Source organism: Moschus berezovskii, chromosome 2 (genome assembly GCF_049115385.1).
Source record: "Moschus berezovskii isolate FMDL1 chromosome 2, NW_MosBer_1.0, whole genome shotgun sequence".
NCBI classification, from domain to species: Eukaryota; Metazoa; Chordata; class Mammalia; order Artiodactyla; family Moschidae; genus Moschus; species Moschus berezovskii.
The window spans coordinates 115,763,155-115,778,658 of NC_142461.1; the positions used below are offsets into that span (position 1 = coordinate 115,763,155).

The window sequence follows — 15,504 nt, forward strand, 5'->3', positions numbered from 1 at the left end:
GTAAATGGTTTTGCTGAAAATTCCTGAATAGCTCTCCAAAGTGAAACATTCGCACTAATAACACTGTTGCAGGGATTTCCTCATATCTTTACCAACACATGGTCTTAACAGGCTTTACATTTTTTTGCCAGTCTGAGTGAAACTGTTTTAATTTGCATTTTCCTGATTACTAAAAAGAATAGTCCAGTAATCTTAACCTTAAAAAATAATGTAAACTATATTATGGTGCCCCAGAGGACTAAGTGGATTCTTTACCACTGAACCACAAGGAAAGCCCTTCTTATCAGAACCAGTAGGCAACGTGACTTAATCTTTCCCTTCCTTAGTAGTTGAGCAATTCCAAAATCTCATATGTTTAATTTTAGTGGCACAAGATTGCCTTTCCAAGGACACAGCACTAAAGACAATTTTAGTTCATTCACCATTCATGCAGTCATTTATTTACTCAACAAATATTTATTGAGGGCCCACTACTGCCAAGGAATTTCGAAGGACAGACCAACAACCTCCCCTGGCGCCTACCTTGCAGACTGGGAGTTCTTTGTCCTTGGCACTGTGGCAGAGTGACCATGGAGCCGGCGTGTATTAGAAAGGCTCGAAGACTCCGACCAAGTCCCCTCCAATTTTTCCAATCCACATTCTCCTGCGTCACTTGTTCACAACTTTTTGTCTTTAGTACACCCAGAGAGGAAGCAGGATGTTCACGCATTCTCTTCTTGCAAAGAAGTATTCCCAAGAGAAGTTGTGAAGGAGAAAACTGATGTTCATTTCAAGCATTTGTTTTCAAATGTAAGATTATAATTAGCGTCTTTTAAAGGAATCCAATTTAGTTAACTTTTCTTCTAAAAGCAACTCTTTTTCCTACTCTCTACAAACATTTGTTTTAAAGCGTCACACTTGATCTCGTCGTAATGTCAGGTTCGATTCAAAGGGCAATGAAAAAATCTTAACGTTTTTTCTGATTTAAGTGATTACAATTTTTGACAGGAGCCCCAAATCACATTACTACAGTCTTTAGCTTCTATTCTTTTATAAATCTCTAGACTTTATTATCCCATAGTTAAGTCTTAACTACCATCAGACCTTTCTTATTTAAAAATCACAAGTCTCATGTAAAAGAACTTCCCGTGCTTTCTGGAAAGAAAGATAAGGGATTTAGCTCATTTTATTACTTTAGATAGTGGTGTGGTTACCAGATAAGAGGTTCTAGCTCTTTCGCGGGACAGTGCCTGGGCTGTTGGGAGTTCGTGCTCCAGTCTTTGATTTTTATTTTAAGCAACGTAAACCGCACGCCTCAGGGAAAGTGCTAAGTGCGGAGGCCGGCTCTGCTCTCCATTACCCCCCATCTCCCGCTTTCCCCTCCCAGCCCCAGAATTCATGCAAATTAGGCTGCTCTCCCCGGGGCAATACGACCCATTTTCGCGCCATTCTCTCGGGACCGTGCAGCTCTGTAGAGAGAGAGGTCCTGGGGCTTCCAAGGCACTACTTTTCCAAGGCGGATCTTAGAGGACTGCAAGGCTATTACTGGCCTTTAGCGCATCTGGAAGGGCTACTTTTTTTCTTGGGGCCGAGGGGGTCTCGCGCGGGTGGGCCGTTACCAAAGCGAGCAGGACCTGCGCCGCAACGCGGGAAAGTCGGCCGCGCCCCGCCCCTCGGCCCCGGCTCTGCACACCCCGCCCGCCGGGCCGCGCGGCTGAGGCTCCGGCTCCTGCGCGGTGGGACGGCGGCGCGCGCGGCTGCTCGGCTCTCCCGCTCCAGCGCCGGCCGCCAGCATGGACGCTCGCCGCGCGCGGGTGAGGCTGGACGGGCTAACGCGGGACGGGCGCGGTGGGTGCTGGGGGCGGGCCGATCCCCTGCAACTTCGCCGGCGGAGTGCCCTTATCGACGGGTGGCAGTTCTGGGCAGCACCCGTTTAGGCAAGCCCCAGATTTTGTGCACTTGGGGGTGTTTTGGAGACTAGGGACTGTGTCCAGCGGGCGTGACACCCGGCGCGCGGGCGCTCAGAGAGTTGTGAGGTTTGCAGGATGCTTGGCAGCCTGGGGGAGCTCAAGGCCACGTGCGTCCGAGGCACACGTGTGCTGCGGGCAGCAGGGGCGGACCGGTCCCCCATTGTGTCTGCTGGAACGAGCCCTGCCCGCGGGGCGCGGAGGGGAGCGGGACGTGGAGGAGGGTGCTGCCCTGCAGCCTCCCGGACCTTTCCCGCTCGCAGCCCGGGGAGGATGAGTGTCTACTCACGCATCCTCCCGGGCGCACTGGGGACCCTTGCGCTAGCTTCCTGCTTATTTTTGCCTTGGCCGTGCTGGCAGGCGCATGTAACTGATGAGAGTTGATGGGTTGGGAGTGTAAAAGGTCTTGAAAACCGCTTTCTTTAGAACTTGGGTTGCGCACACTTGAGGGGGCACTTACAGTCACAGGAGGTGATTAGTGCAATGGTGGTCTGATCGGTTCGCCGACCATTTGCTCGTTTCCCATTCCCTTCCCCACCCCCCAGCCTTTCTTGCAGCAACAGGACGCAACCCTGAATGGAACATGGAACGTTACTGTTTACTCTAACGGAAACCGGAACGGAGGGTCTGCCCCAGGAGAGGTTAGAGGGTGGGGGGGTTGGGTGAAGAGGAAGAAAATGACAAGCTTAAAATAAACAGCAGAGGTAAGGGGCCCACGTGAGGGGGCTAGGGTACTCCGGGAGTGGGTTGGAGAGGGCGTGTTGGGGGTGTAGTTTCAGAGATACGTCTTCCCGAATGGACTTTGGCATTGGCTTTCAGGATGAAGAAAACCACATGTAGCAGGACCTGGAATCTGACATTCCTGGGTTCAAATTTGAGCCATCATGGGACTTGAATAATCTGTTTCACCACGCTAAGCCTCAGTTTCCATCTTTGTTGCAAGGAATTAGTGTGAAAGCATGCTTAGTGCCTGGCACAAAATCAAAACTGTTGAGTGGTATTTGTTATTACCTACCTGCCAGGAAAAGTCCGTGACCATTTGTGTTGCTTCTTTCTGTCTTATTCTCCAAGCATACATTTGCCTGTTAACTAACTTCGCATGTGCTGACTTGTTAACGCCCAGCAAGTATTTATTTCCCTGAGAGCTTCCAATAGAATACCTCCCTTGAGGCAGTTTTGTGCCTCTGACTGCAGGCAGGTAGATTGATGATTGCGGGCGGGGGTGCTAAGTTGCTTCAGTCCTGTCTGACTCCTAGCGACCTGTGGACTGTAGCCCACCAGGCTCCTCTGTCCATGGTTTCTCCAGGCAAGAATACTGGAGTGGGTTGCCATGCCCTCCTCTAGGGTCTCTTTCCGCTCCAGGGATTGAACCTCCACCCATAGCTCCTGCATTGCAGGAGGATACTTTTCCATTGAGCCACTGGAAATGGTGATAATTCCTGCAGCAGTGTGAGAAGCACAGCTATTTTAGGAGACTGCAGACTCCTTCCAGCCCTGTGATCCTTGGCAATCTTATTTCACCTTCCTGGTACTCTTAATTAGTTCATCTTGAAAATAGGGAGTTCCTGAGACCTCCGTTAATAGGTAGTACCTCTGCCTATTATCACATGTTCATGATTTTTAAAAGGACAAGACTAAAACTTCCTAAGATGATTGAATGGAGTCTGTTGAAAAGCACTGACTGGGTGGTTGGGTTCCACCATCATGAAAATAATTTTATTTGCAAGAGAAATGTGTAACGTTAGGTGTAGAAAGAACGTCAGAAAGTTATATTCCCCCTACACCTCGTATCTTGGCATTATTTTGTGGGACTCGTAGCAGAACTTGCCTTCTTAAAGTTTTCAGTGTATGGAGTCACTTCTGTTATTCCGTGGCCATATGTCAGATATGGAAAATACAGGAAGTAATACAACAGTAATGAATATTTATTGGAAAGACTGATACTGAAGCTCCAGTACTTTGGCCACCTGGTGCAAAGAGCCAACTCACTGGAAAAGATTCTGATGATGGGAAAAATTCAGGGCAAGAGGAGGAGAAGGGCGCGGTAGAGGATGAGACAGATAACGTCACTGATTCAATGGACATGAGTTTGAGCAAACTGGGAGGTAGTGAAGGACAGGGAAGCCTGGCATGCTGCATTTGATGGGGTTGCAAAGAGTTGGACACGACTTAGCAACTGTACAACATTTAAGAAATCTCTTATTATTAAATATAAAGAAATGGTAGAAACCACTATTTTTGTTACATGAAGTAGATGTCAGTTGCATATTCTGATGATTGGTGCCAGGCTATTCATTGTTTATGATGGAAAGAAGCCTTTTCATATCCATAGGTCATATGTGTCTAATAAAAGGGCTTGTAAAATCTAAGACTTGTGCAGCAATGGAACTACAGAAAGAGCTGAATGGCCAGCCTAATAGAACCCTGAAGTGGAATCAGGCATTCTACCTGGGTTTGGAGGACTGTTTGACCTTTAACTTGGTTCTTGTACATTTGTTCACTGGTTTGATATATTTGATTTGTAAAGACTTGTGCAGAAATCACTGTTCCCCTCCTGATTGGCACAAGGCCTGTTTGAAAGCCTGCCATCTTGAAGTAGAGGTGCTGCCCAGGTTTCGTGGTTTGAGAAATTAGCATCACAGTACAGAGCCCAGAGCTTCCTTAGAAAGACCTCATTAGCTTGATTTTGGCTGAGGAATAGAAGTCACTCTACCATTTTGCACTTTTGAAGTACAGTCTAATTTTTTTTTTTTAAAGGGCAGATTTTAGCAGTTTAGCCTTTAACACCTTGGGAGCTCAGTATAATGTTAAGAGTTTGGGAGTTTTTAAGGTGGGTTAAAGGCTAGTTCCACAGGTATTTGAATAAATTGATACTAATGTTCCCTCAAAGGGATCTCTTTTTAGGATTTTTACCTTATTTTGGAAAATTTTGTAGCAATTGCAAACCCTCCTTTTTCTTTGTAGGGTATAAGAAATGGACATACCTCCTCTGCGCTGTTTGAACCTACTCAACTCAAAAATGATACCTTTCTTTAGATTCTGCAGCAAGCATCCCATTTAATAGTATGGCCATTTCCGTTTGCAGCAAAAGAATTGCAGAGCAAAGAAGAACTTCAAGAAATTCAAATATGTGAAGTTGATTTCCATGGAAACCCCGTCATCCTCTGATGACAGTTGTGACAGCTTTGCTTCTGATAATTTTGCAAACACAGTAAGTGCTGCCTGAGAATAAACAGAATGGAGTCTGCAGTGCTCAAAATGCCCCAAATGCTTTGTGCGTGATTAAAACTGCTTGCTTTTTGCCTACATTTCTATACAGCTGTTACAAAAATACAGTATGCACTGTAATTTCATTTCACTTTTTGCTGTGGTTCTAGGTAGTAATTGTTGGAGGTAGATTAGCTACTTATTCTATCCTTTTGAAATGTCGCCTAACCTAACATGCCTGATGATTTGCCATAACAACTCAGAAATCATTTGTAAACCTCTGAACCATTTTTCTTTGTAACAAAAGCTATTCTCTTGTAGTGCACTTGTAAATGTGATTTGTTCTCTGCACGGTTTATGGAAAATTGGTTCTTGAAAAAAGGAAAAAAAATGCACAACCACATTTATTTATTTATTTTACAGAAACCTAAATTCAGGTCAGATATCAGTGAAGAACTGGCAAATGTTTTTTATGAGGACTCTGATAATGAATCTTTCTGCGGCTTTTCAGAGAGTGAGGTGCAAGATGTGTTAGACCATTGTGGATTTTTACAGAAACCAAGGCCAGATGTCACTAACGAACTGGCCAGTATTTTTCATGCCGACTCTGATGATGAATCGTTTTGCGGTTTCTCAGAGAGTGAGATACAGGATGGAATGGTGAGTTTGAGAATTTCACCAATATCAAGCAATAAGGTACATTTAGAGGCATGACATACTTGCTTAAAAATCTTTTTTCCTTATGATTTTCATTTTAGTCATGCCAGAAGGTTTTGTTGATCTTTTAAGAAAGTTAATTTAAGAGTATTTTCTTCATGTCTTAAAGCAGTTTTTTGCTAATATAGTTCTAATAGTAAGACTTGAGGATTTTTGTAGTCTCTGAAAATCTTAGAAACTTGTAAGAAATCAAGCCCAATCAGAAGAAGCAGGTATGTCCTCGTGATGAGCTCCAGTCACATTTAAGTGCCCAGCCCAGGGCCTGACATAGAGTAGACCTTCAGTAAATGTTGATTCCCATAGTGGATTTATACCTGCATCTGGAAAGCCTGTGATGACTCACATGTAGGAGCTTGAGTGCAGGTATAGGGCCCTGCCTGCATCCGCTGTTGCTGCTTTGTTGGCTTTTCTTATGCCTGCTGTCTTACCTTTAACCTCTATTGTCCTGCTCAGGACACTGCTGCCGAGGATGCGCCTCAGTCCCACTCTTATCTGAGCATGCTGTTTACTTCTGCATGTGTTTTCCTCTTAGCAACACTTTCTCGACAAAGGAAATGTGTTTCAGGTGCATGCTCTTCAGCTCATTGTGGTCTAACACGGGTCCACTGCCTGAGACCACAGTTGTGTGGCGCTGACATAAGTGAGAACATCTGGCCAGGGAGTGTTTTATCATGACCTAACTTCATGGTAGTATAATATTTTCTCTTAAGAGGTAATGTTGATCTGAATCAGTGCGTATTGGAGTTATTGGCAGCACTGCTTTGCGGATCTGGGTCTGACTCAAACATTGTCTATAGCCTGAATCATTTCTGGGCAGTGTTTCAGTTCTTTGTGGATGCTATTTGTTGCGACTGAGAAAATGCCAATCGATTAAAAAGCTTAAGGATTTGTAAAAGTTTTTTTGTCATTTTACGTTCTCTCAGTCCACACACTAAAAATAACATAAAGGTTATAAAAAGCCTTGAGGTTGTTGAAATGTTAAAAAATGGGTCTTCCATTTTGGGACTTTATAGGTGGTATTTTTTACTTCTCTCTTTTTTGTTTTCAACAATCACCACAATCATTTTCAGAATGTTTTTATCTCCCCAAAAAGAAACCCTGTTTCCATCAACAAGTCACTTTGCATCCTTTCCCAGCACCCTCAGCTCCTGGCAACCACCAATCTATTTTCTTTCCTAGGTTTGCCTATTCTGGGCATTTCATATAAATGGAACCAAACAATATGTGGTCTTTTGTGACTGGCTTCTTTCACTTATGATGTTCTTGAGGTTCTTTCATGTGCCATTACTTTGTATACTCAGCTATAAATATTCAGACTATATCACGTTTTATTTATCCATTCATCAGGTGATGGATGTTTGTGTTGTTGGCACCTTTTAGCTATTATGAATGATGCTGTTCTGAACATTCATGTGCCAGTATTTGTGTGGATATGCACACCTGAGTATATACCTGAGAGTAGAATTGTTGAGTCATACAGTCTCTGTTTAACCTTTTGAGGAACTGCCAGACTGTTCCAAAGTGGCTGCCCCATTTTACGCTCCTCCCAGTGTTTGCAGGTTCTGTTTTTTCCACATCCTTGCCATGCTTGTTTATTTGGCTCTGTTAGTAGGTGGGAAGTGATATCTCGTGATTCTGATTTTCCCCAGTGGCCAACTTTAATACATTTTAAATGATGGAAACATTACTTTTGGAATCTGAAATTTAAAAATTTTTATGCTTACACAAAATGGATTAGAGAGTTGTTAATGTTGTTTAGTTGCTAAGTCATGTCTGACTCTTGTGACCCCGTGGCCTGTAGCCTGCCAGGCTCTTCTGTCCTTGAGATTTCAAGAGAGGTAGTCAGATTCATAGAGACAGAAAGTAGAAAGATGCTTGCCAGGGGTTCTGGGGGAGGTGAATGGGGAGTAATTGTTTAATGAGTATAGAGTTTTAGTTTATGAAGATGAAAAATTTCTGGAGATGGATGGTAGTGATAGTTGCAAAACACTGAGTGTATTTAACGTCATTCAGCTGTACATTTAAGAATGGCTGAAGAGTAACAACATTGTAAATTAAGTATACTCCAATAAAAAATAAATGGTTAAAGGGGTAAATTTTCTGTTATGTATATTTTGCTACAGTTTTTTTAAAAAGTAGATTAGAGCATTGAGACATCTTTAATATAGTTTCATACTACCATAAGTATGGAAATCATGTTTATGAGAGAACATATATTTGTCCCTAGGGGAATTCTTTTAAAATACATAAAGATTCTATTTTTAAAGAAGTGAAAAAAGAAGCTGGGATTTTTCACAGTTTAAAAAATGACTCAGAACCACTGTCCTAGAGCTGTGACTGTGGCTTAGTACAGTGTGTCCCAGGAAGGGTCCTAGTTAATTTGCCCTCAGGTTGTTGTGTTTATTAGTAATTCCTGATTTTGTTACTCAGAGCCATCAGTTAAACTTGACAATTAAAGTGATCAGTGCCAATGTATTTGCAAGTATCTTTTGTTCCAAAGGCATTATGTAGTCACACTCTTGCAGACTGTGCGACAGTCAGCAAGCAAGTCATTGACGCCTCACTTCTTCTGATTGACCAGAAGCTGCAGGCAGTCCGTGAGGGCTGTCGGACCCGCAGTCAGCACACACGGTCTGGAACTCTCCGCGTGGCCATGAAGTTTCCCACTCGAAGCACCAGGGGAGCAGCCAACAAAAGAACAGTGCCCCCTGAACCCCCAGAGAATTCTGTGACCGATTCCAATTCTGACTCGGAAAATGAAAGTGGCATGAATTTCTTGGAGAAAAGGGCTTTAAATATAAAGCAAAACAAAGCAATGGTAGGTATCTGGCTTTGAAGGTGTCAGAACTGATGACCTTCCCAGTGTTTCTCTAAGCCACTTGTTGCTTATATCCCTGTCCTAAGAACTATTTTCCACATAGCTCTGAAAACATCATCACATATGCTTTAACATGTATTTCTTTCCCTTTTCTAACTTTTGTTTTTTTCAGTCTGTGAAAGTTTTGGGACATGTACAGGGGAAACAAACTCTGAGTCGTGCTGCTGTGATTTCTAGAATTTGCTTGTTTACAGCAGTTACTGTAAACCAATAATTTCTGTTTAATTTCCTCCCTTTCTAGCTTGCAAAACTAATGTCAGAATTAGAAAGCTTCCCTGGCTCCTTCCCTGGAAGACGTTCCCTGCCGGGCCCCAGTTCAGTAAGTACAAATATTTGTTTGTGGAATGGTGTTTGGGGTAGGTATGAGCTGTGATAGTTTAAAGTCCGATTTTGTTATTTTGTGTGATCTTGTAGACAGAGGTGATAGAGGAAGTCTTCTAAAAGATCTCTGGGACCTCTTCCTTGCACCCCAGGCCAGGTGTGGTCCCTCTACCCCATGCCAAGCACCTACAGGGCTCAAATTACCCCCTTTTTTGGGGGGAGGGGCTGCACTGCATATCATGTGAGATCCTAGTTCTCCCAGAGGGATCAAACCCACACTCCTGTAGTAGAAACATGGAGTTTTAAGCACTGAACTGTCAGAGTAGTTCCTTAAATGCCTTTTGATTGGTTATTTCTCTCCCTCCCACCCAAATAAACTAAGCCCCTTAGGGCTAGGGAAGAAAAATTGAAAGTTGTTTTTTTGTAACTCCAGCCTGTGAAACATTTCTACCTGGCATGGTAATCTATCTTTTTAAAATCTGAGAATGAGAAAAAAAGAAAAAAGAGTTTCTTAACCAAGTCATGGCCTAACATACATGATTGTATCCTGAGGAGCTAAGCTTGTGCCTCTCGGGATCTGGCCCATCTGCTCTGGGACCAAAAAAAAAAAAAGATTTCCTTTCCCACCTCTCCCTAAGCAAGAACACAACACGGAAAATCATACATACATTTCTCTCTTGGGCAGTGAGTATGTTTCAGGGCTTAAGAGATATTGTAGAAAAGTTTTTTTTTTTTTTAAGAAAACAAGATTTTTTTCTTACATCTTTATCAAGTCAAGAATAAATAGGTCATCCCTGAGTTTGAGAGAAACTGGGCTTGGTGTTACAGAAGCTGAATTTCAGTGGCTGTATTATTTCTGGGCTCATTTCCCATGCATTACAGAAAGGACGAAGGAAAATGGCAAGTGGAGCATTCCTTTTACTTATGGGAAAACCTGCCTCAGGAGAAGCTGCTACTTGTCATTTTGGAATAAGTGGGTCCATCCTCTGTGTTTTCTTCAGCGTCCAAAGACACCCAGGAGGCGCACGTTTCCAGGTGTCGCCTGCAGGAGAAACCCCGAGCGGAGAGCTCGGCCGCTCACGAGGTCTAGATCCCAGTGTCTTCAGTCACTCAGGGCCCTGCCCACGGAGGAGGAGGAGGAGGAGGAGGAGGACAAGTATGTGTTGGTGAGGAAGAGGAAGCCCATGGTTGGCTACATGAATGTGAGTTCTCTGCTTTTGTGCCTGCTCTTCTGTTTGTCATCTTCTGTGGGTCCAGGGATCATGGACACAGGATGGGAGCACACACAACCTCAACACCACTGATCCATATATATTTTTAACTTAAAAAAGAAATTAATTTGGCTGCCGCATGCAAACTCCGAATTGCAGCATGTGGGATCTAGTTCCCTGACCAGGGACGGAACCTGGGCCCATTGCATTGGGATCGTGGAGTTTCAGCCAATGGACCACCAGGGAGGTCCCCAAGGATCTGTATTAAATGGCCTTCTCAAACCGTCCGCAATGGTTAAGGTCACATCAGCTTGTTTTGATGGCTCTGGGTAGCAGGCAGGAGAATTAAAAAATTTTCTTGGGCTTTTCTTAATTATAGGAATTGTTTCAGTGATGTTGTTCTGGGATCCTTAATAAAGCCCCTTTCTCTGTAAGTTCCAAAAACGATTTCCAGGTTGAGTTCTCTGAAGGAGTGACAAGGATCTGAGAGTCAGAGCTGGGGAAAGCGAGCCAGGAAGGACGCTTGAATCTCGTTCCTTGATTCTCGTTCTGCAGGAAGATGACATGCCCCGAAGTCGTCGCCCTGGATCCATGACCCTTCCTCATGTTGTTCGCCCGGTGGATGAAATCACGGAGGAAGAGTTGGAGAACATCTGTAACAACTCCCGAGAGAAGATCTATAACCGTTCACTGGTCAGAGCCTCTAAATAATGTCTGTAGATGTCCCCGTCTGTGAGAGACGTTTTGCTCATGTTCTAATGGTCTCAGCGCATGGGATGTGTGCCTGGGTATTTTTTTCATGTAAGAAAAGAGAATTTTGTAGCATCCTTGGGAATTTAGCCTGGTTAGTAAGTTTGCAGTAGTTGTAGTTGCTTAGGTGAATCTTAAGTCTTTTCTCAATTTAGAAATTCATTTCATTCAACATAAGTAGCTGTTAACGTGTGCCTACATAGATCGGTGCTGAGGATACGGTGGTGTGCTAAAGACAAGATTTGGGCAAGGCTTTTTTTGCGTAAGGTCTTTTCTTGAGGTAGTTTTGACAGCATGAACTGTCGCATCTGCCAGTTGAAGGGAATTGCCACGCTCAATACTTTTCATGGCCTGGCGCATACGTGTGTATATAGATGTCATGTAGGATTCGAAGAGAAAAGATCAGACTACCCACAAAAAAGGACGTTCTTTTTTTTTTCTTTTAATAATTTTTTTATAGTCAAATTTATCTTTCTTTTTTTTCTTGGTTGTGAGGCTTGTCCTCGGCAGTAAAAGCCCAGAGTAGTCCTAACCACCCGGCTGCCAGGGGATTCCCAGAGAATGACATTCTTTTAAGATTTTCTCTACAAAGAGTAGTGTTTCTTGTTTTCTTCTTATTTGCAGGGGTCAACTTGTCATCAGTGCCGCCAGAAAACTCTCGATACCAAGACAAACTGCAGAAACCCAGAGTGCTGGGGCGTTCGAGGCCAATTCTGTGGTCCCTGCCTTCGAAACCGTTATGGTGAAGAAGTCAGGGATGCTCTGCTTGACCCAGTAAGTGCCTTGAAGAGGTGGTCCTGTAGGCTCCAAAGTTCAGCTGTGAGCTGATAGGGGCAGAAAGAGATTGAGCTCTTGGTGTTGAAAGGCAGATGAATTCGTAGTGTCGGTACTGGACAGCTGTGAGCGCTTGCAGAGTGCTCGGGACCTGGCCATTCAGGGGAAGTCTGTTCTCTAGTCCCTGTACTAGTAGTGGTTATGTGACTTTCTCTGCGGGATTTCCCAAGGGAATGTGATGCATTAACCACATTATGTTTGTGTTTTTTTTAATAGTAATAAAAAAGATCTGAATGCAATTGATGACACCCACCTTGGAGGTTAAACAGGGGTAGATAAGTTAAGGGGTGGTGAGGTTTGACTTAATGGTGCCTTTTCACGCTTCTCCTTCAGAACTGGCACTGCCCACCGTGTCGAGGGATCTGCAACTGCAGCTTCTGTCGGCAGCGAGATGGGCGGTGTGCGACTGGGGTGCTCGTATACTTAGCCAAGTACCATGGCTTTGGGAACGTGCATGCTTACTTGAAAAGGTAGGGCTGGTTTTTCTCTCTTCTGCACCGCAGTCTTAATTTTCTTTTCCTTACATTTCTTTTTCAAGGTATCTGAGAAACTTTTTCTTTAAGCACTTTTGTATTTTTTCCCCTCAAACTTTAAACTCTGTTTTGTATTGGGGTATAGCTGATTAACAACGTTGTGGTTGTGTTCAGTGAACAGTGAAGGGACTGAGCCGTACATGTGCGTGTGTCCATTCTCTCCCAAACACCCTGCCCCTATTCATTTTCTTCATAAAGAGAAGGTGGAAGTCAGGACAGCAGTCACATGGAAAGCAGGAGAGGCACGTGGGGCTTCAGGGAGCACTGCAGACCTTCCTCAGGATGGTCGTGACCCCTGTGGGCCCTCAGGTGTAAAATTTAAGCTGTGCACTTAAGATGAATGTTATAACTCAATAGAAACGTTTTTGAAGGAGTGAATCAGACCCTCAGAAGACTATTATTACTTTAACTTTTTAAAAATAGAAGTATTGTTAATTTACAGTGCTGTTTTAGTTTCAGGTATACAGCAAAGTGACTCAGTTGCATGTTAGTATATTCTTTTTTGTATCTTTTCCATTACAGTTTGTTACAAACTGTTGACTATAGTTTCCTGTGCTATACAGTGGGCCTTGTTGGTTATTTGTTTTATATATAGTAGCTTGTAAGTGCTAATCCCAAACTTCTGATTTATCCTCCCCCAAACTCCCTTCCCCTCTGGTAACCGTGTTTGTTTTCTAGATCTGTGAGTCTGTTTCTTTTTTGTAAATAAGTTTTTGTGTCATTTTTGATTCCACATGTAAGTGATACCATACAATACTTGTCTAATTTAGTATGATACTCTCTAGGTCTGTCCAACTGGTCCATCCAAATTGCATTATTTAATTCTTTTTTTATGACTGAGTAGTATTTCACTGTATATGTGTACCACATCTTTACCCATTCATCTGTCAGTGGACACTTGGGTTGTTTCTGTGTCTTGGTTGTTGTAAATAGTGCTTCTGTGAACATTGGGGTGCATGTGTCTTTTGGAATTAGTTTTCATAAGAGAATTCTTAGGCCAAAAACCATATCCTGACATGTTCTCTCTTTTCTTTCAGTCTAAAACAGGAGTTTGAAATGCAAGGATAATAATTGGAAGATCCGCTGCCTGCCTTCCACTTCGCCAATCTTCCTTGTTAGTCTTCAGTTTTGTCATGTGACTGAAGCTCGGGTTAAGAGTTCCGAGGCTCAGTCTGTGTTATAGGCAAATCCAGTTGTTGTCCTTAAATGCGCTCGTGTGTCTGGGCATCACAGAAGTGTAGTGCCAGCTGCACTCTGCGCTCCTGCAGTTTCTCCTTGGCTTTGCTGCCCACCCCTCGCCCCATGCCGCTCTCTTGTTTCCAGTGATTTCTCCTCCATCATTTAGTTTCGGACCCTTTTGGAACGAAAGTCTTATGAAAGCATGTTGGATTAAATTGGCGTTGAAATAGCCCTGGAATCCACGCATAAAACCAAGCACTTAGAAACACAGTAGTAGTATTAACTACCTCTATCCAATTTCAGAGACTGGCCCTGTAACTTGCTCACATGTAAACGCAGGGTATGATACAGTGTTTGTCAACCTTTTTAGCCAGAATCACGGCACAAAAGTCGTAAGACTGTGTGGAAAAATGAGGTGATTGTTGGCAAGTGGAGTATATGACTTTGGAGGCTTCTGAGGAGAATATTTCGTGTGATTTGCATTGTCACAGTTGAGACTTAGTTGCTGCTGATTTCCTCTGCCATATGCATCTGGCCCACACGGTCACAATATGAAGGTTCGAGGACAGTACTAAGCTTGAAGTCATTGTGGAAAAGCCATCCTAGGAAATTGAGATTGGGAGGCTTCAGGAGTAGGCCAGTCTTTGAATTCATGGAATAAAACCTCAGGATAATTGAGTTTGCTAAGTTTATTTCAGTTCATAACATAAGGTGTTTCAAATAAACTCTTGGTTATTTTGCATGGAAAATTGCTACTTAAACTCAGCTACAATCCTTTGCAGTTTTTGCTTTCTTGAAGAAATTACAAGCCAGGCATAGAGGATTCATGTCCAGGTTTGAAGCACTTTTATAACTGAGAAGTGCCTTTTTTGGAGAAGGGTGACTTTCAACAGTTTGCGAACTTGCCATCACTGCCAGTTTAGTTTCTGGGCAGAGTCGTGTGCTGTCTCTCCCTCGCCCTGTTTCGGCATGAATCAAATCTTTCGGTAGAGGTAGACTCAGTGTGTGTGTGTTCATTTTGCTTTGCATCTGCAGCCTGTAGCTATGCCGGTTTAGTTCAGTGTTTGGTGCATAATTGGACCTTTAATTAATAAATGTAAATAGAGCTTTTGATCTGTTATGCTTTTATACAAAGTTTTTTTATTTTAATAATAAAACATTTTGTTTTAGCTTGTCTGCTTTTTTAAAATCTTTGATACTCAATCTTACTGCACCGAGTCCTGATGTTTCTTTCCTATTTAAACGAAAGACCATTTCTGCCTTTTCAAGACCTGCTTCCCCCTTTTTGACTTAAGTTCCTGATGACCAAACGGCTAGCTCTTTTGAACAGGGCCTGATTTGGTGATGTGATTAATAGCTGTGAATCAGATATGATTAATAGCTGTGAATCAAAATCAGCTAAGATGGCTACATCGACAGTTAGAAAGTAGGGACCCATGAAGTTTTATAGTGTTGTTTTCTTTCCCTTGGCCATTTGCCAACACAAGAACCAACAGCAATTTCACAATTCTTGGATATTATTTTAGACTCCCTATACCTTGAGGCCTGTTCTAGGACTGAGAGAATCAAAAGACAGAAAAGGCATGGTTCAAAAGTTCTCATATCGCATTCTTTTATTTTTTAAATTAAAAAAATTTTTTTGGGCCATGCCAAGCAGCATGTTGGATCTTAGTTCCCCAACCAGGGGGCAAACCCCGGTCCCCTGCATTGGAAGTGTGAAAGAAGTCTTAACCACTGGACTGCCAGGGAAATCCTAATACCCCATTCTTCCCATTAGTGTTGGCACACTACAGCCTCTTAGTTACAAAGAAAGATGGGAAACTGAGAATTTTGAAGAGTGTGGGGCTAGTCTGTAGACCTAAACTGTAGCACACAGTTCTGGGTGAACTTGGGTGTGTAGCTCAAGGGTGAGGAGAGAAGAGGCAAGC

The 15,504-nt window shown here is 43.2% G+C and overlaps 1 protein-coding gene across 2 annotated transcripts; it reads left to right on the forward strand.

Moving 5' to 3' along the window:
- The first annotated feature begins 1,640 nt into the window (after window positions 1–1,640).
- Window positions 1,641–14,745, forward strand: CDCA7 (cell division cycle associated 7). 2 transcript variants are annotated; one of them, XM_055398579.2, is made up of 10 exons: window positions 1,641–1,793; window positions 5,032–5,157; window positions 5,577–5,813; window positions 8,452–8,688; window positions 8,990–9,067; window positions 10,071–10,271; window positions 10,836–10,973; window positions 11,655–11,804; window positions 12,198–12,334; window positions 13,435–14,745. In XM_055398579.2, exons 1-10 carry the CDS (start codon window positions 1,773–1,775, stop codon window positions 13,463–13,465), a joined length of 1,356 nt encoding a protein of 451 aa, XP_055254554.2. In that variant the 5' UTR covers window positions 1,641–1,772; the 3' UTR covers window positions 13,466–14,745. The 2 variants fall into 2 exon arrangements, with proteins under 2 accessions (XP_055254554.2, XP_055254555.2); XM_055398580.2 differs by lacking the exon at window positions 5,577–5,813.
- Window positions 14,746–15,504: the final 759 nt, after the last annotated feature.